Consider the following 26,924-nt stretch of genomic DNA (forward strand, 5'->3'; position numbering starts at 1 on the left):
AAATTTGAAAGCTACGCAACAACACAAATGTATAAAAGTATTCAAAAATATATTCCTTTATACACAAAAATCGCACATCTATACCAAACAATAAATCTTCTATAACATTAATATCATCAAAATGTTAAAACTTTTATGCAACTTAAGTGTAAACATATTTGTAAACGTTGGTGTTACCATATCAGGGCAGGGTAAATAAAGTCTGACCAGGAAGATAAAAAACTTTGCCAAGAAATGAACTCTTTTTTACTGGCAACTCTGACACAAGTCAGTCATTTTAGAACTACGATTTTGAGTCAAAAAATAATAATTTTTACAAATACCAAATATTTCAAATAAAACCTTTTAGAGTCTATTATTTAGTTGCCATATAAAATTCAAATGCGATGTTTTTTATTTTTCTGGTCAAAACTTTATAAAATGTACACGGTTTGAGTAGTTTTCCTTACTGCTCGGTCTCTAAAAGTGATAGCGTGATGATAAATATATTATAACCTTCTCTGATAATTAGACTGTAAAATAGAAAAAGTTTCTTTTAAATTCTATTTATAGTTTATAATATTAACGCAAACAAACTTCTTCGGTTTAAAATATTAAATATAGATAAATAATTATAAAAAATTAAAGATATTATATAATTAATTGTGATTTTAATAATTGTGATGAATCAGTATTAATTAAATAAATAATATATTAAATCAATATCACATATATTTCATATTATTTAAAAAAATATATAAGTCTCAAACCGTGTACATGTCATAGTTTATAAACATCAAATTTGTAAAACCCACATTCGGGATGTTTAATCCAAAATTTTATTCGCAATACACCGCACAAATTTCCATCTTATTTAAAAATACACCGTGTAATTTTACACAATTTTAAAAATATGTGATGTACACCTGGAAATATATTGTGTAAAATGGGTAATGTGTATTGTAATACCCGTAAAAGTTCACAATATAATACGGCACAAGATACGTTTCGTATTTATATTATCTTCAAACATGCAAACTCGACAAATAACTACAAAATTTAGTAAAAAAAAAAGTTATTTTATATTCCTGTGTGTTTTTACAGAAAATTGTAATATTTTTGATTTAAAAAAAATTAAAAACAGTCGCTTGCAAAGATAATATAAATGCTCATACAAAATACATTGCGCGTCGCACATACCGCCACAGCACAGCGTCCATTGGCGGTCAAGTACGGGGGGGTTACAAGTGGACAGTGTATCGAGGGCGCGATGTACACTGTGCGCGGTGTCACTCTCGCGGCGCGTTCTTCAACAGAGTGATGGCGTACCGCACGTACTGCACCAGATGACGGAACGTAGAGAACAACGTCAGCGGACCACATTTACGATCCACTGCTATGAATAGATCTGAAATTTAATAATTATATGTCGATGAAGGACCAATTTGCATCAATGCGACGTTATAATGCAATATGTAAACGTTGGCTCAAACCTACTAATAGAATACAGTGACTCAATAGAAAACATCCCTATTTATCTACTTACGTAACGTCATCTATATTAAAATGTGATTTTTAGTTTTTTCCTTCCGATTTGAAGTGTTGTAAGCTGTTAACATTAACACATTGTTTCAAATTTATTACAATATTTTGCAGCGATTCCAAGTAAGCTCTGACCTTTTATTAAGACTTGATCCATGATAATAATCGAATGGTGGGATTCAAATCTGTAACCATACGGTTGCATATTCATACCTTCAACTATAAGGCTATTGGTGTTTAAAATCGTCCAACTACTTCCTTTTCTCATTTTTTATATCAAATTCCTATTATTACTACAAGATATAAACAGATGTATAACAAAATGACATACCTTGGTTAGGTCTGAGCCTGCAAAGTCCGTCTGCCTGCTCCCAGAGATCGTGTGCGACGTACAGGAAGGTGTAGTACTTGGTGAGCTGCAGCAGCGCGTGGTGCGCGTGCGCAGGCACTGAGTGCGCCAGGGAGCAGTACCCGGAGGAGGCGGAGGCGGCGGACCCCACTGACCCCACCGACCCCGCGGGGGAGGGCGTCGGCGACAGCGGGGACACGGACTCCGCGCACGCAGGCTGACACACAGACATACACACACGTTACTTCATGACCCAAGATATACCCCAAATAGAGGTCCGTGGTCTCTGCCTACCTCTCTGGGTTACGGTTATGTTGTACTTAAATCAATATCTTAAAACATAAAAGTGTTCTTGTGTTAAAATAATTCTGTCCGATCTCCAAAAGTTAATTTTGTTTTCGAAAAATGACAAAACAAAACACATTTTATTTAACAAACTAGTTTTGACCTTCGGAAACGTAACTTTTTTTTTTTTAACATATATTATATATTAAGATATGAAAACAAACCTTTTGCTGATATTCCTGTACAATTTTATAGTACTCCTTTACTTCTCTATTGTACAATTTGAACATTCGTAAATAAAGTAAGGCTTGCACTCGGAGACTGGAAAAAAAAAAATAATACATACTCAATTAAAAAATATCATTACCAGGATTATTGTTAGATCTTTACGTGGATTTCCTTCAAAACCTATCATACAAATTATGATATTATTTTATCTTATATACCTAAAAAACTAAGCTATTATTAAATATACATTTTATAAATAACTAGCTTTTAGAAATAAAATAAAAAACTTTATAAGTATCCTATGTATTCTTCCAAATTATGTGCCAAATATCATTAAGATATGTTCAGCCGTTACGTTAAATATCTTCAAACAAACAAACATCCATTCATCCAAACATTCGCATTACTATGATAGTAAGATAATAAGAGTCTTACCTTAAAATATCTAATTTACTGAAAGGCGAGCTGAGTGTGGAGTGTGGCGAGGCTCTGAACCTCTGCGGCATTGACTGTATAGACTTGATGTAGGCGATAGTCTCTCTGTACACTGTGAATGCGCGCTTCGTGTCTAACTCTAGCTCCAACACTCGCCCAGTTAGTACGAAACATAGAACTGACTCCAAATACAACATAACTCTCGCTAACGGCTCCTGTTCACGTTCAGCTGACGACCTCAACCGAGCTGCCTCGCTTAAGTAGTACCTGCAATATTAACTACACGTTTAATATTACACTTTAATCTGATAATTAAGAACAAAAAGATAAGTCAATAATGGTGTCATATACCACAATACTCTAAGAGATACCACACGATCTGTGCGTCAAATGTCAACACTATGCGTAAATTCATTTGGATATTCAGTCTTTAACTGTCACCCGCGACTCCGTCCGCGCGGAATTAAAAAAAAACTAAGTGAGTAGTTTATGAGTTCTTCCAGACTATGTTCTACATCTATGCCAAATTTCATCAAGACCCGTTCAGCAATTCTGGAGATATCTTCAAACTAACATCCATCTATCAATCCATCTCAACTTTCGTATTTATAATATTAGTAGGATTACGCAGTTGTCTGCGATTTCGTCCGCCGAATTAAAAAAAAAAAAGTGATAAATGTAGCTTATGTCACTCGAGAATACTGTAGCTTTCCAACAGTGAAAAAATTTTTCAAATCGGTAGAGTAGTTTTGGTGCCTATTCAATACAAACAAACAATCAAATCTCTCCTCTTTATAATATTGTACAGATAAAAGTTATGGTACAAAAATTTGGATTACGTTATCGCATCATTAGAACCATATTTTTCGTCCGTTTGTTTCATAGAGTGGCATCTCTCTCTTTCTAATGTTCGACCTCTCCTGAATACGAGCAAAGTATTTAAGTATATACATATATAAATGTGTTGTCTGTATGTACGTACTTGTGGTCCCGCTCCTCGTCGGAGAGCGCGTCTGCGGGCAGGCGCTCGAAGTACGAGTAGTAGATGGGTGTCTGTCCCACAGCCGCCCGCTCCTGAGACACGCACGCTGCCTCCACACCCTGCACGTTACATCGTTACATACAATTCTGTCATTTTAGTAGATGGATGTATTTTGGGATGGATATAATTTTATCTTATGTCATCTTTGTATCCTAATGTGTCAGAGAGTGTTACACTTGTGTGTCATACCGACCTGGTCAGTGGGCGGAGTGGGGGGCGTGGCGGGGCGGGGCGCGGGGGCGCGGCGTGGCGGCGCTCGCAACATCCGCACTGTGTCCGCGTGCAGCCGACACAGAGGTACACGCACCAGCACGCGACCTCGCACGCGCCGCTCGCTCACTGCCACTGCGCACACCATATACGTCACACACGTCACACACCTCACATTACAAACAAAACACAAAGGTAAATAGCTGAAATAATATCATGCTAATTATAGTAAAAATACTGACCATTGGACGATGCTTCCTCCATCCTCTCGGAGCCGCGACCCGATTTCAAGCCCGATCCGACATCCGCCTCCGCGTACACGAACCGCTCCAACGTCAGCTTGTCGTTCGGCAGCCGCTCCAGTGACGTCTTGTCGCCCGACAGACGTTCCATAGGTAACTTGTCGCCGGACAACCGCTCGTGCGACAGCTTCTCGCTCGACAACCGCTCCAGCTTGTCTCCCGAGAGACGATCGATCGACATCTTATCACTCGATAGTCTTTCGTTCGACATTCGTTCAGATGACCGACGCTCGTTGGGTGTCCGACCGACCGTCAGTCTGTCGTTGGATAACCGATCGTTATTCGACATTCTGTCGGAGGACAACCGATCCGACGCTATCCGATCGCCCGGCATCCTATCCGTGGGTATCCGATCTGACACTCGTTCGTTGGGTATCCTTTCCATCTGTAAACGATCGGCGGCCATCCTGTCTGAACTTCTGTCGTTCGGAATTCGATCTGAAGGTACTCGATCGGTCGGGAACCGATCGTTGACGGTTCGATCGGGTAATCGATCAGATAATCGGTCCGGTTGTAATCGATCACTAGATCGATCATTTTGAAACCTATCCGTCGACATTCGCTCCGGCTGGAGCCGATCGTTGGGTATTCGATCGTTCGACGTCCTTTCGGTCGGTCGATCGGGAACTCTGTCGGCGGAGCGCCTGTGGTCGGGCCGCTCAATGGACATGCGCTCCTGTATCCTCTCGTTGGCTATTCTCTCGGCCTCCCTCCTCCTGGTCAAGGTCTCGGGCTCCTGCGGCGGAGAGACCCTGGCGATGGCCTCCTCGTTTCTCCTCTCGTTGGAGCGCTCGCGATGCCTGCGCTCCTCGTCGTCTGCGCCTGACTCTGGCGCCGTAACTTCGATGATCGTCACCTGACCCTTGCCCTTGCCGCCCTTCCCTTTGCCACCTTTACCTCCCTTTCCTCCGCATTCATCGCCTTTTTTCGTTGTGAATACCTGGAAGTTATATTCTTACGTATTATCAACACTTTACTACTCAAAGTTACTATTTGAGAATCAAACAAGATGTTACCTTTCTAAAGATCTGTGTCTTGGGGTCGTGCAGGGCGTGGTGCGGCGGCGGGTCGGGCTCGGGGTCGCTGTCGCGTGTTGCGGGCGAGGCCTGCCGCTTGGGGGGTCGGCCGCGCTTCTTCTTGACGGGCCTCTCCTCGGAGGTGCGCGGCTTGGGCGGCCGACCTCGCTTCACCGGGGCGTTCGCGGGCACCGCGTTCAAGGGGGACGCCTGTTAATAGAGAAAATGTCACTTAGTAAAAGGAGGAAGTGGATAAAGATAATCTGTAAGTTTGTAAACTGACCGTGTTGTGCGAGCGCGGGGTGTCCTCGTCGCTGGAGGCGGCGGACACTCGGTTGGCGAGGGATCGCCGGCGCCGCGACGCGCCGGGCGACGGCGACGACGTCTCAGAGTCCGACAACTCCGAAATTGGACTCTGTTGAGTACACAATAACATATCATAACATATGGCAATAGAAAATATAATGCAGCAATCTTATTGCAGGTATAATTTTGTTGTTTTCAATGTAAAAACATATGAAGTCTTTAATAGTTAATATATTTCATTACTCAATGTCAAAATTCATTCAAACAAATAAAATAAAAGAGGGAGCCATGAATCCACAAATTATACTTTCCGTGGAACAAACTCCTACATTGTTATTGTTAGTTTGATTGTTTCTCCGCGTTTTATCAATGCAACATAAGATTGTTTCTCTACTTTCTAAGTTGCACGTTCGATAACTAGAGCAAACAAGTTTGAACTGAGGTTAGATGCTATTGAAGTAGCTTGTAGTCTCTTTTTAGTACTTTTTTCAGAAATTCAGTTTTGTTTTGCCTAAATCATACACAAAATCATGTTAGTGTTAATTATAATGACAAATATTACTATGACCTTATCTCAATGTTAATACAAGGCTAGATAAGTTCGCTTTAATTGGGTAAAGGTCGTGAGTTGTGATGAAGATATGTGATGCATAACTGACCGGTTTGCCTTTGACATCTTCGAGGGCGTGCCGGAGGTCCTTGCCGGCGTCGTAGTGCTGCGGCGGGTGCTGGGAGGGGGGCGCGAAGTTGCTGAGACTCCAGGAAGGACGTTCTGCGGCGGGCTGCGCGGCGGGCGCGGCCGTACTCGCCGCTGTCGACTCACTAGACGACGATTCCGACTCCGAATCGGACGGGGAGGACTCGCTGCCACTACTGGGACTACCGCCGGAGCCGATTGGGGATATGATACTGAAATTAAGATTAACAAGTATTTAGATAATAGATTTCAATCAAACAGTAGTTGATTACACTTTTTATAGAGTAAAGAGACACACGAAAAACACCTAATGCTATGTCATCCGGCCTCTAGGGAAGGTCTATTCTTAAAGGACTCTAAGTCGAAATATCCAACGAGTATTGAGTCATAGTTAACTATTCTGAGATCTTTAAAACCAGCCATACCTTGGAATGGAACGTCCAACGAAGAAACACAAGATTTGACGGCGACTCATTGTTTTGAAAAATTCTGAATTTGGGTAACTACATTCGAACCCGGATAAACGATAGTTCAAGGGATGTCTTTCTCGCTTATGGAGGTTGGACGAGACTGGACAGTGATTCTCGCTTGTAGAAGTTTCTCGGTTATCGAGGTTTGACTGTATTTATTATGTAGGGCGAAACATGATTACAATGCTAATGTTTAGGATCCTTCAAAAGTAATTAAAACAATAGTTATACATTTGAAGAAACGCAATTACTTTGAGGTGACTCAACCCTGAAAACAAATACCGCTGTCTAGACATGGAATTTTCCTTACTGGTGAATACGATTTCAGTCTAGTGAATCATTGATTTTGTTAGTACCAGACAAACATGAGCCCTTTGACTTATAGAAAAACATATCGACTAGAGTTTAAAATTGAGATCTAAAACGATACAAATTGTTTTAAAAATTAATTTATTAATTAATTTATTTATTAATTTTTACGAAAAAATAAAATTTAAACATAAAAAAATTCTAAAATTATAAATACAATTTTGTAAATTATCTAGAATCTACACTTTTTTTATTTACCTTGTTATCAGATACGGTCAAACTTGTGTGTTACGCACAGAAATAAAAAAAAATCTATCTACAAAATTTATTACATAATAATAGGCTATTACACGTTATCATTTATTAGCAATTAAAGCATTGATTTCAATACAAAATGTGTTTGAATAACTCGGGAACACGTGGCGCGATAAATGCTGCCATAAAGAACAATATTCGTTGAGGTGATTACGACTTGCAATGCGCACGTGTTGCTAGGCACGTGGCCGTGCAGACACGCAATTAACACCTTTATGGTTGTTCTTATAATGACTCATTATATTAAAACTAACATTGAACCCTAAATAATTATAACATTAACTTGAGTGATACAACGCGTAAACAAAAACATAAGACGCTAACGCAACTAATTTCATCCATTCAAATAATGACTCACCACACCTGGATAATTTTTTGAACGCTATAATAAGTCGATTAGAAACTCTTTTTCTAGTAAATCACCGGACTAATTATTAAGGACATACTACATCAAAGAGCCGAACAGAAGTTAGGTACAGATTGTTGAAATTGCTGCAAATAATAAAAATGTCAACTTACGGTCCAAGCCTCGCGGTGGTGACCGCGACCTCGTCATCACTCTCCGACAGCCCGAGGTCCTTGTTCACTACCTCACTACAGCCACGTGCGGTCACATGCTGACTGAAAAACAAATAAAAAAACATTGCCAGATATAATAAAAACAATATAACCCAGTAACTCTAAGTTAATCAATGTATGTTTGCACTTAAAAGCCTTATTATCTTACAAAAAAAAATACTTACGGTGACACTGAACTCCTCGAATTAGATATCCGATTATCGAGACCTGAAAAGAAAAAAAAGTCCATTAAAAATAAAAATCATAACACTAAGAGACCACCCGGTAACATATTAAGGTAAACAATTAGAAATTACGAAGTTTACTTTGGCAAACACCATAAGTTAGTTGAAAATAATTACAAAGGTACTGTTGTGTACACACACACACAGACACAGCGTGTCAATATTGGTGAGTAAATGTTTGAACAAACATTTTGCTAAGTATTTTCATATTTATTATCTATTATTGTAATAACAACACAAGTTTGTATTTGGTTTTTGTCTAGCCAATGTAAATCTGTGTGATTATGGGTATCCACTATCAAAACAAATTTAGAAAATATGTTTTCATTTTTTTTTAAACCGCGAATTCACCCTCGCAGAATTAAAAAAAACTGAATAAGTATGTGTTCTTCCAGTCCATGATCTAAATATGTGCTTAATTTCATCAAGATCCATGGGGCCGTTCTGGAGGTACCTTCTAATAAATCTATCCACCTAAACTTTCGCATTAATAAATTAGTAAGATTACCGTACAGCGGTTGATAAATGTTGTTCAATTAAAGAAAAAAAAAACTTCAAACGGGATAATCTTTAACATTGAAATTCAGATTTTAAAATTGATTAGGAGAAAACATATAAATGTTATAAAACAAATCATCTCAATTGAAGTAATACTCGAGATCGAAATGCCCTGGATGATTACGCCAAGTGAACGGAATCAATAAAGTGGTCATAGCCCTTACTGTTCAAATCATAATAGGGCGAAATATCACATCTTCAGTGTCAAAGAGTGTTCTAAAGTCATAAACAAGTTAGCTGTAAGTCCTAAGTTAAATTTTATAAGTTAGTTAAACTTTATACTTTGATTTATTACAAAAAGAATAGGAATATTGCATTTTTTTGTGTTCAGCTTTGGCCTATTTTTGTTTTCACATCAAGAAACAAATTTCCATAGAGAGGCGAAATAGTGGCGCTTTAAATACCTTACAAGCATTAGCGGTTGATTCAAAATGTACTATAACTAGTTGAAGTACAAGCAGAATTTCGAATCATTTCTAACTTAATAAATAAAGTCTATGTTTGTGTATTTTGTTAGATGCATGAAGTAAAACGTGTTAAAATTCTTAAATTACACTTTATATTATTTCTGATTGGGTTTATTTTTCAAGTAAGGAGTACTTTAAACATTCATTACTTTAAATCATTCCTGTGTACCTTATGTCTTTGAAACAAAGTTTAATTTTGAACTCGTAACAATTTGGTAAGTCTGTACTATGGTTAAGGACACAATGTTTACTCGGGCACTGAGTAGTTGTGCAAACATTGCACACATCCTATAAAGTTGGTAGCAGGTTTGGTTCCCAGTCGATACCTTGTTGACTTAAGCGGTCTACGAACTCTCCAGTGAGCACCAAACACTTTAATGTGATTTAATTAAAAATTCAAATCACATACTTTGATGTTCTACTGTTTAACAGAAAGCGTCGAACTAATTTAAAAAGCAACAATCATATGTTGCATTTTTTTAAGAAAGAAAAAAGAAAGAAATGATTAAAAAGAAAAGTAGTGAAAAAAGATAACAATATGGTGGAAGGAACAGAGATATTGTAGCCTTTGTTTAGATAAAACTTTGCTCAAGTTAGTAGTATTTGAATCGAGCAGATTATTCCCCGACACAAAACAACATCGCAACTTGAGCATGAACTTTAGTTATAAGTAATTTATATTATTGCTAATTAAAGTTAATGAATGAACGCATGAAAACTGCGTTCTTACGTGTTTATTAGCTTGTTTTTTTCTTTTATTAATAAACGCCATTAAAAAAAAAACGGAAAATTACTTTTGAAATTACAAAATTAGGGTTTTCATAAAGGTTAAAGTTTAACGGCGCACCGAAATAAATCTATTAAGTACAATAGATTGTTATTTGCCTATCACTGAGCTAAATAAAAGGCTTCCTTTACCTTTTAGTTTCACCCTCAGTGTCCTGAAATGAACTCAGACATCAACGACCTATGAGTCCATTGATCTGTAACCTTGGAGCGATACCTAACGCCGAAAAACCGCAGCAAGCAGTTGGAAAATTTCGATAAAACTACTTAAGGTAATTGAATTTAGACATCAATTTGCTATTACATGATTAATTTCAGTCATCATATTCGACGAATGACGTTGCAAACTCTTTGTCAAAGATGATTAAACTTTAAACCAAAATCTAAGATAAGTACGTAATATTAATTAAGTTTAATATGTAATTCTAACGGTTGAACTCAAAGTCAATTTAATGTTCACTAAAGGCCTCCTTTAGTGTACAATTTAAGATATTTACGTTAAATTATTGCATAAATAACCCTGTGTGTAGTAATAATATCAATAATAACATCAGTCATACTTGAGTGTGCTTTTTGTGTAAATAGGTATTGTAAGTTCCCTCCCACATAAAAGACGTAAACTTAAAGTTGTATCCATTTCCTTGGGATCACGTTCCTGAGACATGTGGCCTGTTTTAAAAGATAAAATATCTTTTGTAAATGTGTCGCGACCCGCATGCCAAAATCTTAACGGTATACTTGTGACGTCAGAATCCGATTGGCGAAAAACTATCGCCACAGATGTTAATGGATACAGATAGATTATATATTTAAAAAAAAATAAAGAACTTCTTTCCCACGACTTACGTAATATGTCATATTACATAATGAAAATTATCTATTCGTTAATAGGATCATTTATTTTAGTTGTCTCGCACGACTTCTTCCGCGCAGAATTTTAAAAAAAACTTAATAAGTATGTCCTACATCTGTGGCAAATTTCATCAAGATCCATAGAGCCATTCCGGAGATACCTTAAAACAAACATCGACCCTAAACGAGTTCGATTCGTCTTCTTCCGTCGAATGTCATACAACTACAGTCAGACGGGTCTTTTGGTTTTTCTAGTAACAAATGGTACTATAAAGTAAAACATTCTACACAGGATGTTGTATAAGAAAAATCTAGTGACCCATATATACAAGTGGACAGGAAAACCGGTGAATCGCAATCCGTTTGATCTAGGAAATTATTTGCGTCATATCCGTTGGCATGCCTTTGTACACTACACTACTCCGAAATATAAACACTACATCATCTGTTGAATAATAATTACACATGGTTACAGCGGCACAGTTTTTTGCAAAAGAATTACGCTTCTTTTTAACTATACATTGGAAAAATAAAACGTGAAAAGAAATAAACAACGGTCTTTAGTCAAAAGCTAAAAGGTAATTCCGATATCTGACAAAATGAGTAAACAATGTCAATACTGAATATTTCAACTTTCTAATTACAAGTATATCAGTTGATTAAATTTAGTTTTTAAATGAAAAACTACATCACTTAGTATTGATAAATAAATTGAAGTTATGTTTAAAATAAGAAATGGACACTAAATGATTTCAAAAACATTACATTGTACGCTCGCAAAGAACTCCAATCATTCAAAGCTGTAGTCGCTAATGGTGGGAACTGGGAAGACGCGGCGTTACTAATCATGAACAATGCGCGTCACGCTTCACGTGCGGTCCCCGTCACTCAAGCAACCGTCTGCCCACTGCCCACTGCCCAGAGGAAGTCTGGGTTGCCATTATAAAGCCAATCATATACCACTAAATACTAACTAAAACTAAATTGATTTAAAACAAGTGATACTTTTATATTGTGACATTTGCTCAGACATTGTTTTTAAATTTACATCCACGCTGTCAAGTGAAGTTCAAGGTGTTTATAATGACAAAAGCTATATTTTTCCTTATTTATAGTTACATAACTTATACAAAAAACTTTGAAAATCACATTAGTTAAAGCAGAATTTCGACGTGCAAAAGGTTTTCTCACATAAATCACAGCAATCTTTTACCTTTGGGAAATAGAAATAAAAAACCATGTATAATCTTACTTATTTCTATCAATAAATCATATCTATTTAAGGCGATGGTCGGGTAAATATTTCAAATGACGTATATCTAGGATAAAATGTACTACACTGTCGAGCGAAATCTTTTTAAGATGGCAACATTATTAATGTCGGCGTCCGGCGAGCGAGTCGGGTCTTTCGTCACCGTACACGTAACTAATGCTTAGGCCTTTTGTTTACGTGAATGTCACCGACAAGTCGTGTACGCCAATCATTTATAATTCGTCTAGTCAAATCGTAGAATACCAAAAGAATTCATTCACAAATGAATAGTGTTATATTTCGCCCTTTTATTAAATTGAGACTATTGGCTGCTATTTTCTGTGTAGAAAATAGTGTCAATAAAAGAATCACCGTCTGGCGGTCGCAGATGACAGTGAAATGTCATAATTATAAATTGACGAAAAATAACACTGTGAATGAATTAATTAAATACGTAATTTGTCGATTCTTTAAAATTTATTTAGACAAATTACAGACGAACGTCGTACAAAATTTGCCGGTGACATGAATAAAGGCAATAAAAATGCCTTTCTCAGAAAGTACCCTGCTTGCGCTAAAGGGGTCGATGCATTTAACGTCTTTGTACCACTCCCTTTTGTTTTATGTAAACAAGCCTATGAATAAAGGCCGCGTTGAAGTCTTTTTTTAATTTTCTCAAGTTACTGACATAATTTTATTTAAGAACAATTCCCTGACGGGGATCGAAGTGGAAAGTCATCCGAGACTCGTAGTCGGGATAAGGCTTTTGTGTTGCTAATTTGTTTACAGATTGTTAGTAGGCGGTCGGAAACGTGGGAACAAAATTTTCCTAGCTCCTCTGTTTTATAAAAACTTGGGTACCATTTCGTAGAACATTTTTCTTAATTAGATGATATCATAAACAGTAGCAACGTTCTATTAACTTTCATACAACATGTCCCCTTACACTACTTTATTAAGAGCACAATAAAGTAATAAATCAAGGCGGGAAAGTCCGGGAAACCCGTACACGTTTGGTTACCTTGCATAACTACGCATTAACATTGCCGCGAAGCAAGATTTATACGGAAAGCGTCTCGTATGCAGGTAAAATTACAGAGCATTCGGAGAATAAAACTAGCCGAGCGGTTTTAATTGCTTCTTGGGAATTATGGGGTAATGGGAGAAGAGCCATTGTGTGCGGCATCAACTGTACACACACACATACACACAGAGAAGCAAGGGGAGGAACACACTTCGTTTAGATATTTGCTAATCATTCAAAATTAAACTAAAAAGCACATAACAAACAATAGTAAACAAATCAGAAAAAAACGCATAATACGTCATCGGTTAAAAATAAATATGTTCGTAATTGTAAAAAAGTTCAGTACAAAATTTGTCACAGATAATTTCTGATGATCCAGATCCTAATTCCTTTTAAGTTATCATCATGTATATACGATATTATACGTGTATTGTGCTTTTTAAAACGCACCGCAACATCTCCCTTGTCCTTTGTTCGTAGGCGATATGTTAACGAGTCATTTATTATACAATCTTGACACATTTAACTAAGGACTTCCAACGCTACATTCTACGCGTAAACATATAGCGGGAATTATTATTATAAATTTCCAACCGCGTAAAATTTAAAACAATAACAAATAATAACTATAAAATGCTTCGAGGAAAGGATAATTCGTCGGAGTTTGCTTCAGCAGTTGCACTAACGATTCAGATATGATTTAAGATGCTTAGATTTGGTGAATATTATTTAAGACCGTTGATCGGGTGATTTCAAGTATATTAATACTTTATATTCGTATGTTTTATTTGTGTTATATAAATAAATTTCATACTAAGGAAATTATTAAGTTAAGAAGTGGGACACAGATTGCAGTTTATTTCCCACCGGAAACCTCTCTATATTGCTTCCTACAAGCTTTCCAACGTAACTCAATATAAAACATGCCCTTTGGCATTGAGTTTGTAAAGTTAGTAAAGTTGTTTACAAAATTTTGTGTTATTGGAAGAATAAACGCAGTAACTACAAGGGCTTGATTTTAGCTCGTAGCAAAAGTTGAAATTTGTGTAAATAAGTAATTTTGATACAATCAGAATAAAATAATTTACTATGTAAATTATTACTCAGTAATTTTTTGACATATCGAGGTCATTGAAAATTTTGTTATTATCTTACTAATATTATAAATGCGAATGTTTAGACGGATGGATGGATGTTTGTTTGAAGGTATCTCCAGAACGGCTTAACGGTTCTCGATGAAATTTGGTATAGATGTAGACTGGAAGAACACGTAGGCTACTTATGTTTTTTTAATCCCGCGCGGACGGAGTCGCGGGCGACAGCTAATAATTAAAAATTCGAAAAAAAATATTAACGAGAAATTATTTTTTGAAGTTATTATTTTTAATACATAAAGACATAATTTAATTGCTTTTAACTTTACAAAAAAGTAGATGAGAAAGTCTTCAGAGATTGGAAAGCGTCCAATTGTGTGCGATTCTTCATAGCTTCATTAAAATGTTTCTTTATCTGTATTTGTCAGTTACTACCTACTATCTTGCTGGCAATTAAATTGCGAACCGGAATAATAATAGGTGAAGCAAAAGAAGCGAAGATGTTTATTTATAACATGCAAATAGAAACCATTCAATTGTCAATTGTATTAACCGTGGATTTCTAAGACCAAAATCTCTGTATAAAACATATCGAGATAACAATGTCTTTTGAAAGGAGACTTTGGTCTGGTATTATTAAAAATTACATACTATACTATTATCAAATAAGCAATAGCGTAGTTACTTTAGCTAACTGTTTTCACAAACCGACTAGCACAGATAATAACACAATCATAAACAAAATCTTTCCTACAAAATTTCGCTTAAAAAAAAGAGGCCAAAACAATTGTAAAAAAAATTTGTTTAGACTACAAAATGTATTACATCTGTCAATGTGCAATAAACTTGTTGAAGTGCAAACAAAAACAGATCGTAAATTACGTTCAATAACAGTAGAGGAACAAGTTATCATTCAATACCATTTCCGTGAACGTCACAATTATGTCAAAACAATTGAAACATGAAGCGTGAAGTCATATTTATACTTTTGTCCTTCGAATTGTGAGATGTGTATGCACTACTCTGTCACCATTTTATATAACCTTAAAATATTTTATTTAAACATACGTATGAATCAAAATTAGCTGTATCTACGTGTGTATTTAGATAATAAATTGCTGTAGCTATTTATTTCTTTTAATTTTCAAATATTTCACCATAATTTCTAAAATATATTAAACAAAAATAAATCATTATATTACATCTTTCTCATTAGAATAAATCTTAAAACATTTGTCTGGAAATAATAAATTACATAGACAAAATGCTGCTTTATTAAGCATATAAAATAAATAACAATATACAAAAGCTTAAATCATTTGCAGACAGGAAAGGGAATGTTAGAATTAAAGAAAGTCAAAACAAACCATAAATATAGTCCCGATGTAAGAGAACATCGCCGCATTCGATAAGATGTTGTAACAACGTCAAACGGTTCTGGTATCCAAAATCCGACGTCAGTAATCCCAACATTATCACATTGTTACACAATCACTCAATAAACATCAAACATAGAACACTAAACTGTTGTACACCTATAAACACTGTGAATGAATCGACTGTTAAAATACGAATGTAGTTTTGGCGGGAATCGACAGATGCGCGAGCGCAGGCCTCGTTCAAATCGTCTTCCGAAACCCATTAAAGACGGACAGGTGGTGACAAAGAGTGTACTTCCCCCCTATTCACGGCACACGTCGTTCGACGATCGAACGAGCGCCGCGATATTTAGCAATTCTTGTAGTACAACTTCCGTTGAACATACTTGGTATTTTATGAGTAGCGTGCGATGACTTTAACGATTTTATAACACGAATTATGTGAATAAAACATTGACATATTAAAGTAAAAATATCGTATATAATATAACCTTATTTTTTAGATTAGAGATTTAAAATTTTTAAATAATTTTAAGTCTGTTTAAAAGATCTGACGAAGGGAGTATGCAACACAATAGTGACGCGGAGCATAGTGCAGGAGCGAGGGTAGGTGGGGAAAACGCCCGTCGCTATTATTACTCGGGACGCGAGGCGGAGGGTTGAATCGAGGTTTGATTATTCTCACATCAACATGTATGCATTTCATCGATTCGTTGCTTCGAGACGAGATCCATCGCGAAAATAAAAATAATACGAGTACATTACTATTGCGTCCAACAAACTCTGTATTTATTACGCGCAAAATCATTGAATAAATGTTTCCAAAATGATACGCATTAAAAAAAGTCCAGGAAAAATATCATACGATCGATTCCAAGAAATCGGACGGCAATAGGTATGAGAATACCGGACGTTAACCTCCCGGGTTAACGTTTACCGGATGACTCGAGACGAGACGAGAGTGTCCGGACACGGCCGGGCACGTGCAGCAGCGGCGAGGCACGGGCACGGGCACGGGTACGGGCGTGGCAACGGAACAACGCGCGCGAGTGTACTGACCGTACGCGCCTTTCGGACGTCACTCGATGCACTATTCATGCACTGCGTAAGAATAATGAGGATGTGACCCGTGTGAATTAGTTTTTGTTTTGTCCAAATTCTTGTCCGGAACAAGATAAACTGTCGCTGTACATCGTTCTGTTTTAATTAAAATAGAAACTGCATGTTCATAAAGCGTAGTAAAAGCATTTTAATTTCTTTTATTCTAGATTCGAATCCCAAGTAAAGAAATATCTTTGCTATATTTTTCTACCAATCTGTAATTTCGTCAAATATTTTGAAAAGGGATACAAAGTTCGAAGATCAGTATTTCTTTACAAAGAAATTCTGACAAGAAATCGAGCAAAAGTTAGCATAACCGATTAAAAAATAATCTAGTCTAACAACATTCTTCAAAAAGTCATATTCGGTATTCAATACGTCAGTTGTAAGCAGGCGGGGATCATTAATTAGTTATTTGGTGCATAAATCAGGCGTCGCAGCTTCCATACCGAGACGGGATCGCGGGGAACATGATCTATTTCCGTAACCACAACGTCGGGTATGAAGCGATATTTTATACGACGCTTAGGACACTATTTACGGTTTAATTTAGGACAAATACATTGACTTTTATATCCAAAACGTCCTGTAAAACGTAAATAAAAGTCACAACATGTAAGGGATATAAAATTTAATTATAATATGTAGCTGAAATAATCAACCTAAAATAAAGTAATTATCTAATAGGTACAGATGTAACTTATTTTTTTTTAATGAAATGAAATATAATCCTATATAATATGCAATATAAATATCCCTAGTAAGCTCAAGCTAAGGGCAAGACATGAGCGGGTGTAAATGCAAGGCTTGGTACAAGGGGACCAACGACCACCTGTTCACCACCTGGCACTGCCATGTGCCAACAATGCTTTATTACCTTCGTCTCATACGTATCCAAAGAAATTAACAAATTAAAATCTAACATCTATAAGAAGTAAGGAAAATTAAATACTACAAAAGACTTTAATTTCATAACAATAAGGTGCGCGAACTGGAAAAGATAGTAGTAAACATTTTCAAAGCCAATTTTCCTGGCAAATATCATGGGGTAATACAATTAATAACACCTTTCTTAAATAAATAAAACTGAAACGAAACCTAAATTCAACAATAAAAATGATAAATGATATTTAATGGAAAAATCGTAAACGAGTTTTCGTAAGCAATGCGAAGTCGACGACATCGTAAACCTCCGAGGCCGGGTCGCGCGTCGCTTCGTCGGCGGGTGTTTGACATTGAAACAAAAGATTAAATAAAACCGAATGCGCTGACGCGGGCGCGCCGTTTATTATTATTGCCTTGAATCGTCAACAAATCAGCTGCCTTTTTGCAAGTTGCGTGTTAAGAAGAAACAAAAGAAAATACTTCTATATCCATCAAAGGGGTAATTAGGTATTTTTTTAAAATATTTCCAAATATCCGTGGATTTTCCCTGCCATAACACCCGTAGAAAAATGTATTATATTCCTCAGAGACACATGTTTTCGTATAATGTTTCGATAGTAGTTAGAGCGTCGGTGGCTCAGAGGTTAAACACTTGCAATCTGCAGGTCCTGGGGTCGAATCCCGCCATGTACCAATATGTTTTTCAATTTACATATGACGTTCTTACGTAGAAGGAAAACATCGTGATGCAACCTGCACATATATTGGAAGAAATTCAATGATACGTTTGACACATAGTGGGTGCACACGGTGGTGGGGACACATAGTGAGCTGATGATGATGATGTTTCGATAGTGTAAATTCGTGATAAAAATGACTCACTTTTTACCTAAATAAACTATTTGCACCGTACAACTAAAAATAGAATTAGCATCACAAATAAAAGCTGATGTATTCATCGATAAGATTACCCCGACGCGACGTACGGAGAGAAGATAAGTGAAGTGACAGATGACGTCTTTCATCTGACAGAGAATTAGTGAGCATACACTTTGTTGTACAGCCACTCAACTCACGAATGTTCGGAACAATAATAACCTAAATCATATCATGACGCTGTGAAATCTTGATACTGTTTTATTTATAGACTGTAAGTAGATGACGAAACAGTTAAAGTAACATGTTTCATGGTAAGTAAATGTGGGAATTAATAGTGTTATATTAGAAAAAAAAAATTTAAGTAGAGATCAAAAAAAAAATGTATTTATCATAACAGTAGGATAACGAAATAAATTTCTTTCTTCCAACAATATATTGCTTAAGGTATTTTTAATTTAAAAACCGATACTGGTCACCTAAATAACACTGAATAAAAAAATTAAGAAATTATCCACATTATTCTCCATGCCGGTCCCTTGGTGGGGGTGTTGTTCAATGAATCTATCGCTGCGAAATCGTAACCCTCTAATAATAACCAAAACAAACCTACTAAAATAGAATGCACCCAATCTCTCACTTTGTCACGTGTTTTGCATGAACTTTTACATTAGTCGTATTACCATACCCTCCTTAGCAAATTAAAAAAATGTCATGACTCGATGGCGACGCCAAGCTTATCGATTAATAAAACTTCAATGATAAAAAGCAATTTAAAAGTTGATTCAAATATTAGGCTCCGTATGGGACTTAACATTTCTAAATTTTGAGAGGTAGTTAATTTATCTATGATAAGAGTATTTGCTGAATTAAAATAAATAAATGTTTAAAATCTAATGATATTTACGAACGTTACAAAAACTACTAATGGAACTCCAATCGATTGATAAAAAATGTACAGAAGCGAAGTCAATTTTAAATTTAATAACAGCATTTTATTCTTAGAAATCTGTACAAAACAAGTAAGAATATTGGTAACAGTTTATCAAACCAATCCCTAAATTGGTAAAACATTCAACTGGCAACCCGGAGAGGTATGAAAGGTAATCGTTCTAAAGCATTCAAGGTTTCTCTTTGAAATTCCAATTTGGTCGGGTTATAACACCCCTTGACGTTTTATGAGCAAGATTGGAGGAAGGGAGGTTTCATGTCGTGAAGTGAAAAACAATTTGTAATAGGAATTCTAACACATTTGCAAGTGATGGGGTTAAATTTGAGAAGATCCTAAGGAGCTCGTAATCTATTTATAAAAATGATTAATTTATTGAAATATATAACAACTATTTAATAAAGTAATTATACTGTAATTTGAGTCATTTTTTAAAAATAAATCTAGTTATAATTTTAAAGTTCATAAGCTAAATGATAATATTAATCTTACATAAAACTGTTGTGGACGTAAATGTTAATGGTGATAATAATGGTGGGGATTTCTCTGACAAAATACTCATACAAAAATATTGATCTATCAGCTTTATAAAAAGAATCTTTGTTCGGATATGACAGTGGAAACTTAAGCTTCAAATTTAAAATTCACCTAAAAAAATGGTATAACTTCTTTGCTCTCACAAAGATTTTAAAGGACAAAGAGATCGTAATTTTACATCATCTTAAAATTCTCGGAATCTAGCGGCAATCGCTTCATTTAGAGATCCAATGATTCACACATTCGTATCAACTGACTACCATTAATATAACGCTCTGAAACGGCGCCGAGAAATCTTCCAACAACTACTTATTTACATTACTTATGTAACATAGATTAGGATTCGATTACTATGACGTCATTAATTATTAAAATTAAACATACGAACTATATATGTAGTTATTAATGGAGAGGTAAGTATTTATTAATATAGATTTAAAACTATGAATACAACAGAAATATATAAGTAAAGTAAATAATATACTGTAATTTTAAAAGAATCATTATTCAAGTAACATTTATGCTAACAAAAAAAGACTATTTAAATTTCTGTTTTCTATCATACTTTAGCTTCGACTTCGAAATACTCAAATAAAAAAACAACACTGAAATAAACCACCGAACAGCGACAAACTTCAACAAAGAAAAAAATTTGTTCCCAGCGCGGAAGCGGAAAGTGCGCCTTTAGCTTTCAGACGCGACTGCATCTCGTCTACATAATACCAAACCGATCAAATTTAAATAAAATAAAACCTTAAAACTTCTACAATTAAGTTCACTTTCCTACCACACCAATGCGTCAATGTCATGAATTAAGAAACAACTGAAAACGAAGAAAATTGATTCATATCTCAATGCAATATAATTCACATTGATTTAACTGTAAAAGACTGTTACGACGTATTGCAAGAAACGCTTACGGGCGTCTCAGACGTCCTTGTGAATTGTCTCTCGAATTTTATAAAATTCGAACAAAGAAAAGCGCTGCTATAAAATTATTACCGTTAATAATGTCCGCGGTAATTTTGTATTTGTGTGAACACACAAGTAAAAACGTAAAGAAATTATCAATCAACGAGATTTTTATTGTTTTCCAAAGATATGTTACTAAATATTGGTAGAGTGCGGTGTAGAGGGCAGTGCTTATTTCGCTATTTTAACGAAATCAAGTGACCGTTTGTTTGTCATTTTTTAGTATTCAAAATACCCCTGAATAAATAGTACATATTCATCGATTACAGAAACACATTTATCGTATTGAATATAAGACGTGCCATAAAAGCTATGGTTCTGTAAGTACATGTCATCGGGAAGACTTCGTAACGTAGTGACGAGCGGCCCCTACGGTTGTTGACGACGTGCCCTGCATGCTAATGCTACGGCCCGCATTCGAACCCCCCACACCTCCGACATTCGATACACAGACCCCACAGACTATGTCATACCCTCATAAAATTACTGTCATTTTTTTATAACATCGCAGACCATTTTATGTCATTTTGTCGAAAAAACTGTTTTTATATTTAGATAATTTAATTCAGTAATTTATGTTCTAGGTGTAAATAAAATGGTGGTTTTAAACTATTTTTTTAATACTAAATAATAATACTAAAAGTGAGGCAGAGTAGTAGACAATGCAGTACTGCATTTGAACGTACACTCGCTGTAAAATTTGTACTATTCTTTCTCAGCATATGCACACTAGCAGTACTGTTCTGTAGTACTGTCTTCGTGTGATGCCAGCTAATGCGATGCAAAACACTTCCTCGCAGATGTCTACGAAAAGGGAAATATAACTGAAGGGAGAAAGAGCGAGTGGCGAGACCCTTTGCAAACCGCGCCCCACTCGAGCTCAGCTTTGTTCCCTAAGACACGAGATGCGCAGTTGTACGTTTGTTACAAGCTTTCTACCCTTTGAAGGGTCCGTTTGAAGCAAGTTGCTTTAAAGAAAATTAAAAGTGTTTCAATTAATGTGTTTATTTTCAAAGAAATGTGGCTTTTCATTTTAGTATATTTTTGAGGGGTACGAGTTATTACCCTTTACATACTACACTAACAGCATCATATGGGTTTTTGTACAGAAAGATTTCTTACCGTAGGTTTCCACTGCCGAAGTTTACATACAAAAACATATTATCATCCTCATGATTCCCTTTAAAAAGACAAACATAACAAAACGTTTTCTTACAAGTATTTCGACAATGTAAACTCACAGTTAAACAAGCAACATCTGCGTAAAATACATATGTCTATTTTGTCATAATAGAGATATTTAAAACATTGATTTGAATATATAATGGCTTTGAATATTCATATAATTGAAAAATATTTATTTCGAAGAACAGCCTATAAAACGCTTCGTGAATTTGCAGAGTAATAAAATGTCTCGAGACCAAAGATCCCGGCGCCCTATTCAAAGGACGCTGATTACGTTCGTTTTGTTATAATACTGAGAGAATTTGTATGTATACAGAAGCGTTTGGGAACATGAATATCGTTACTTATAAAACGAATTATTGACTAATTGTTGGTTTCGGATACCAAAATCTCTGTTGAAAACTTGTAATCTATTTCATACATGGATTTTGTCTCATGTCATGTCTCAGACACCTATGATAAGTGCAAATGTACCTAAAAGAGAAAACTAAGAATATTAAATTGAAAAAATAGATGAAGTCCAAAAGTGTTAAAAATAAACTTACGCATAAAGTAAAAGAAAAATCCGAGCCTTTAAAATTTTAACACAGATATACGCTTGCAACCAATAAGCTTTTAGCAAGCGTCAATAGATTATAGCGGTTGCAGTCTACTCTCAATATAGACGAATCTACGTTATCGTACTACGTAGTACACGTAGTAAGTGGGTGGTAGGGGGCGGGCGTAAGGGAGGAGACTCCGAAGCAACCTCCGCTCAATAGATGGCGTTGCGCGATTAAATTGCCACATCGAGACACGATTTCAGATCCAACTAGTCGCGATTGAAAAGCCCCGATGCAAATCTCCATCGCCCATACAAATCAGGATTATCGACAGAGTTAGGTGTAAAAGATTGTCTTTTACAGTTGAGGAAAAAATCCACAATAATTTATAGTATTTCTATTTCTACCAATATCTAAAACAAATGGAATTGTGTTTTTGACATTATCATGTTAGAAATGTTACTTAGGATTTAATTTGGATAAATATTTTAAATTAAACATTATAAAATCAAACCGTACGTATATTGAAACATGTTTACAGAACAAAATAAGTCCATCAATGCATAACAGGAAGTCTTAGAAAAAACAATAGCATTTCCATCTATAAACATCGTGAAAAAAGTGCAAACTATCCGATCGTAAAATAAAGACATAAAGGTATCTTTCACTGGGAAAACAAAGACTAACCAAATCTTAAGGAAAAAAGAACAGCAGTAATAATAAAACTATTTAACGAGATACTTAACGACATCTAGTTAGTGGAGAACCACTTAAAACAACTAAACACGTATAAACACAAATATGTCTGTGTCTTTACCCTCCTAGATACATTAATTAAAACTTAACTGAGAGGAGTCGAGGAAGAGCGTCTTATTGAATCAACACAAGTTAAATTTTAAGATCACGTAGGAAATTAAGTCTTAGTTAAGGAGGGAGATGAATCTCTTTTAACAAGTCTCGGATGAAACGTTAGATGGAAATTCGTTGCAGTTTTAAATTACGCATCGATTTACGTCGCCGTATTATGAAAATTATCATACGACGGTGACATCGTAATTTAATGTTTATGGAAAAAAATCATTAGAAATCTACAAAATAGAATAGTAAAATGAATCTTAAAGTTTCTCTGTAAAAAATAATATTTAAGTTAAAACTTTAAAAAACCATTGGCTTTTAATTTATAAAATGACTAGCTATCGCCCGCGACTTCATCTGCGCGGAATTTAAAAAAAAATAATATGTAGCCTATATGTTCTTCCAGACTAATTTCCAGACAAATTTCATTAAGATCCATTAAGCCTTTCTGGAGATACCTTCAAACAAACATCATTATCCATCCATCCATTTATCTAAATTTTTTAATTTTTTTCTGTCATAAGAACCTTCTCCTGACAATAATAAACAGAACAAAAAAAGTTAAATCGCGTGATGGCGTAGATATTTCTCTTTATGTACTTCTTAGGAATAATGTAATATAATCTACACAAACCAGTATATACAATAGGAACCTTGAAAAATGCAAGAAAATTTTCTTGAAGTTTGAACCGGGTAACCTAGTAAAGTGCATGACTTAGTTTAAGCCCAAAGGGCGTGGTCGGTGCAAAGCGAAACCTAAACACAGACGTTCCGGGACTCTAGCCGGGATATTGTACGAGTTTAACAAACGCCTTAGGGACTTGAATACTAAAGTAAACTTAATTTTACACCAATTTATGTTTAACATGTGTATTTATGTCTAATTTTGTATCCAAGTAGCACTTTAAAAGCTTTAATACAAACACTATTGCTCTGTGTTTCATATTTAACATTTCAAATTAACACGTGCAATACCACCAAGTAGAGTTCGTTTTGAAACGAAAAAAACACAGTGGCATGAAACGTATTAATATTCTATACTTTAATTTATGGTAAAGGCTCGAAAATCCCTGATAATTAAAATTATATATGTATTTATTTAACTCTAGTTATAAACGTGTTTACTCTCACATAAATCATGCGTATATCAGCATATTAGATATAGTATATTCAGTGCCTGTCATGTCCATACCCGAGTCTAGATTTATCGCAGTTAGAATACTTAGGGTTACCACGTGACAGTGCCTAGATAAAGTAATAATATATCTTGTTATCTTAAAAACTGTGATGGTATTAAAAAAAAAAAAGAATATCCCAGTAATCGGACACAAAATTATTTGCTTTTAATTTTGAATTTAGTGAGTTCTATAAATAAAATGTGATTATCATTTTGCAATAGGCAAAAGATAAAATCAATTAAATCCACTTATGTTTTTAGTTATCATTCATCTACATAACATAATAGTCTGTATTTAAATTAGCGATCTTTAACATCGTCACACGTCCAATGCTGGCTACATATCGCTGTGATTGTTACTAACCTATATTGATCCATACATAACCGTTAATGGATACCAGACGTTCCGTCGTGAACAACGTCCGCATCACGCTAACATAATAGACCGTTGGATATTGATACAAAGGTTTATTGGATGTACTATAATTTGTAAACAATTTACCCTTCCAAGTAATACTATATTAGGTTGGAATAGTTTAGTATTGGTTTAGAAGATAAACTTACACGTGAGTATGTTCCCTTATCTATCTTACTAATATTATAAATGCGAATGTTTGGATGTATGCATGGATATTTGTTTGAAGGTAACTCTGGAACGGCTCAACGGATCTTGATAAAATTTGGCACAGATGTAGAACATAATGTGGAAGAACACATAGGCTACTTATTTGTTTTTTTTTTTTTTTAATGCAGCGCGGATGGAGTCGCGGGCGACAGCTAGCTTATTTATAATCCAAGGTTACAGGGTTATCATTAGAATAAAAATATTGAATTTTTTTGTTTTCATTTTTTAGATTTTTGACATTTGAATAAGCCGAATACATTAGACTTTAACATAGTAATTAAATAAATCACATTCTATGTTTTAATGTTACAATACCTTATTCGTAAAGTAATATGTATCGTGTTTTAAAACCGGCAAAGCTACATACGGACAGGCTTTCTGTATTGCAATAAAATAAGTTTTTTGTTTGCTTTCCGTAGCGTTCTTGCGGCTACTTCATCTAAACGGAAAATATTGGAGCATTGTGGAAACCGTTGCGTATCTCGTTGCCAGATTGCAAGAGGCTTTTTTGATATCTTTTCTACTTGTATCTTCGATAGAACTCTCTTTTATATTTTACGTTAAAAATAGATGTTACTGGCAAATCGTGTACGCCGTCCGTTTGTTATCATAATACATATATGAAAAGAATATTGTTATTTCAGGATTTTCAAAGGGTCGGGTATATTTTTTACATGAGTGTTTTGGCAGTGGAAACTAGAAACTATCAATTAGTTTTAAATCATTTTTATACCATTTCACAGCTCGATTATTAATTAAGGATTCAACATCACGTTACGTCATTTAGGAGTTAATACAGAGAGTGAAACTGAGGGTTAAAGCTAGTTAATATAAACAGGGCGGGACTTGTAATGAAATTCTCGTCGGTAGCAAAACTTGGTGCGCTCTAACCGGCGTCATTATGCCACAACGCCGGCGGTGCTGGAGATAACCGATTAATTAATTATTCATTTTGTTATTATGAAATATCGATAACTATATCGATATAAACGACTAATAAAAGTTAACGATCCATTAAAGTCCTTTGTTTAGTTTAGTTGTTAAGTTGTTTTGTGCCAACAGATGATCGAAGATGGTTCTTTTAAAAATAATATGCTAAATTTTACATATACGATACGTTGTTATAATAAAAGTTTAATCTTTAGTCTAATTGATTTCATTTCCTCCTCGTTGGTTTCTGAGCCAACATTTACAAGGACTTTGGTCTCAGAAACCTTTTGGTAACAGAAAAAATAAAACATATTGTCCAAAGATAAGAGAGATGACGATATGTTTCAAGCAGGGATTTTTGTCTCAGAAACCAACGATTATCCAATTACCGATTAAGGTACTAGGTAATATTCAACTTTATCTTTTTTGTCTACTCTTCAACTTTTCTATGTTAATTCAGAAAAACTATTTGATCAAAATCAAAAATCAAAAAGCCTATTTTGGAAACAATAGCATTAGTCTATTGTTAAATAGATGTGGAGTAAATTTTCCATATAAATGGATATAGGATTAAGAGTATCCGAGTG

At 35.3% G+C, this 26,924-nt stretch overlaps 1 protein-coding gene across 1 annotated transcript in view; it reads right to left on the minus strand.

Moving 5' to 3' along the window:
* Positions 1–1,089: 1,089 nt before the first annotated feature.
* The window catches only part of LOC106720813 (AF4/FMR2 family member 3), an 85,102-nt gene continuing 59,267 nt past the window's right edge, over positions 1,090–26,924 (minus strand). The window contains exons 10-21 of the mRNA XM_045683531.1: positions 8,229–8,271; positions 8,005–8,079; positions 6,354–6,603; positions 5,672–5,803; positions 5,389–5,598; positions 4,313–5,312; positions 4,054–4,205; positions 3,801–3,919; positions 2,819–3,085; positions 2,380–2,476; positions 1,853–2,087; positions 1,090–1,387 (exon numbers count right to left, since the gene is read on the minus strand). Of these exons, the coding sequence (XP_045539487.1) occupies positions 1,269–1,387; positions 1,853–2,087; positions 2,380–2,476; positions 2,819–3,085; positions 3,801–3,919; positions 4,054–4,205; positions 4,313–5,312; positions 5,389–5,598; positions 5,672–5,803; positions 6,354–6,603; positions 8,005–8,079; positions 8,229–8,271 (2,699 nt within the window). The 3' untranslated portion in view covers positions 1,090–1,268. The remainder of the gene's footprint in view (positions 1,388–1,852; positions 2,088–2,379; positions 2,477–2,818; positions 3,086–3,800; positions 3,920–4,053; positions 4,206–4,312; positions 5,313–5,388; positions 5,599–5,671; positions 5,804–6,353; positions 6,604–8,004; positions 8,080–8,228; positions 8,272–26,924) is intronic.

The sequence above is a fragment of the Papilio machaon genome, chromosome 22 (genome assembly GCF_912999745.1).
Source record: "Papilio machaon chromosome 22, ilPapMach1.1, whole genome shotgun sequence".
Classification (NCBI taxonomy): Eukaryota; Metazoa; Arthropoda; class Insecta; order Lepidoptera; family Papilionidae; genus Papilio; species Papilio machaon.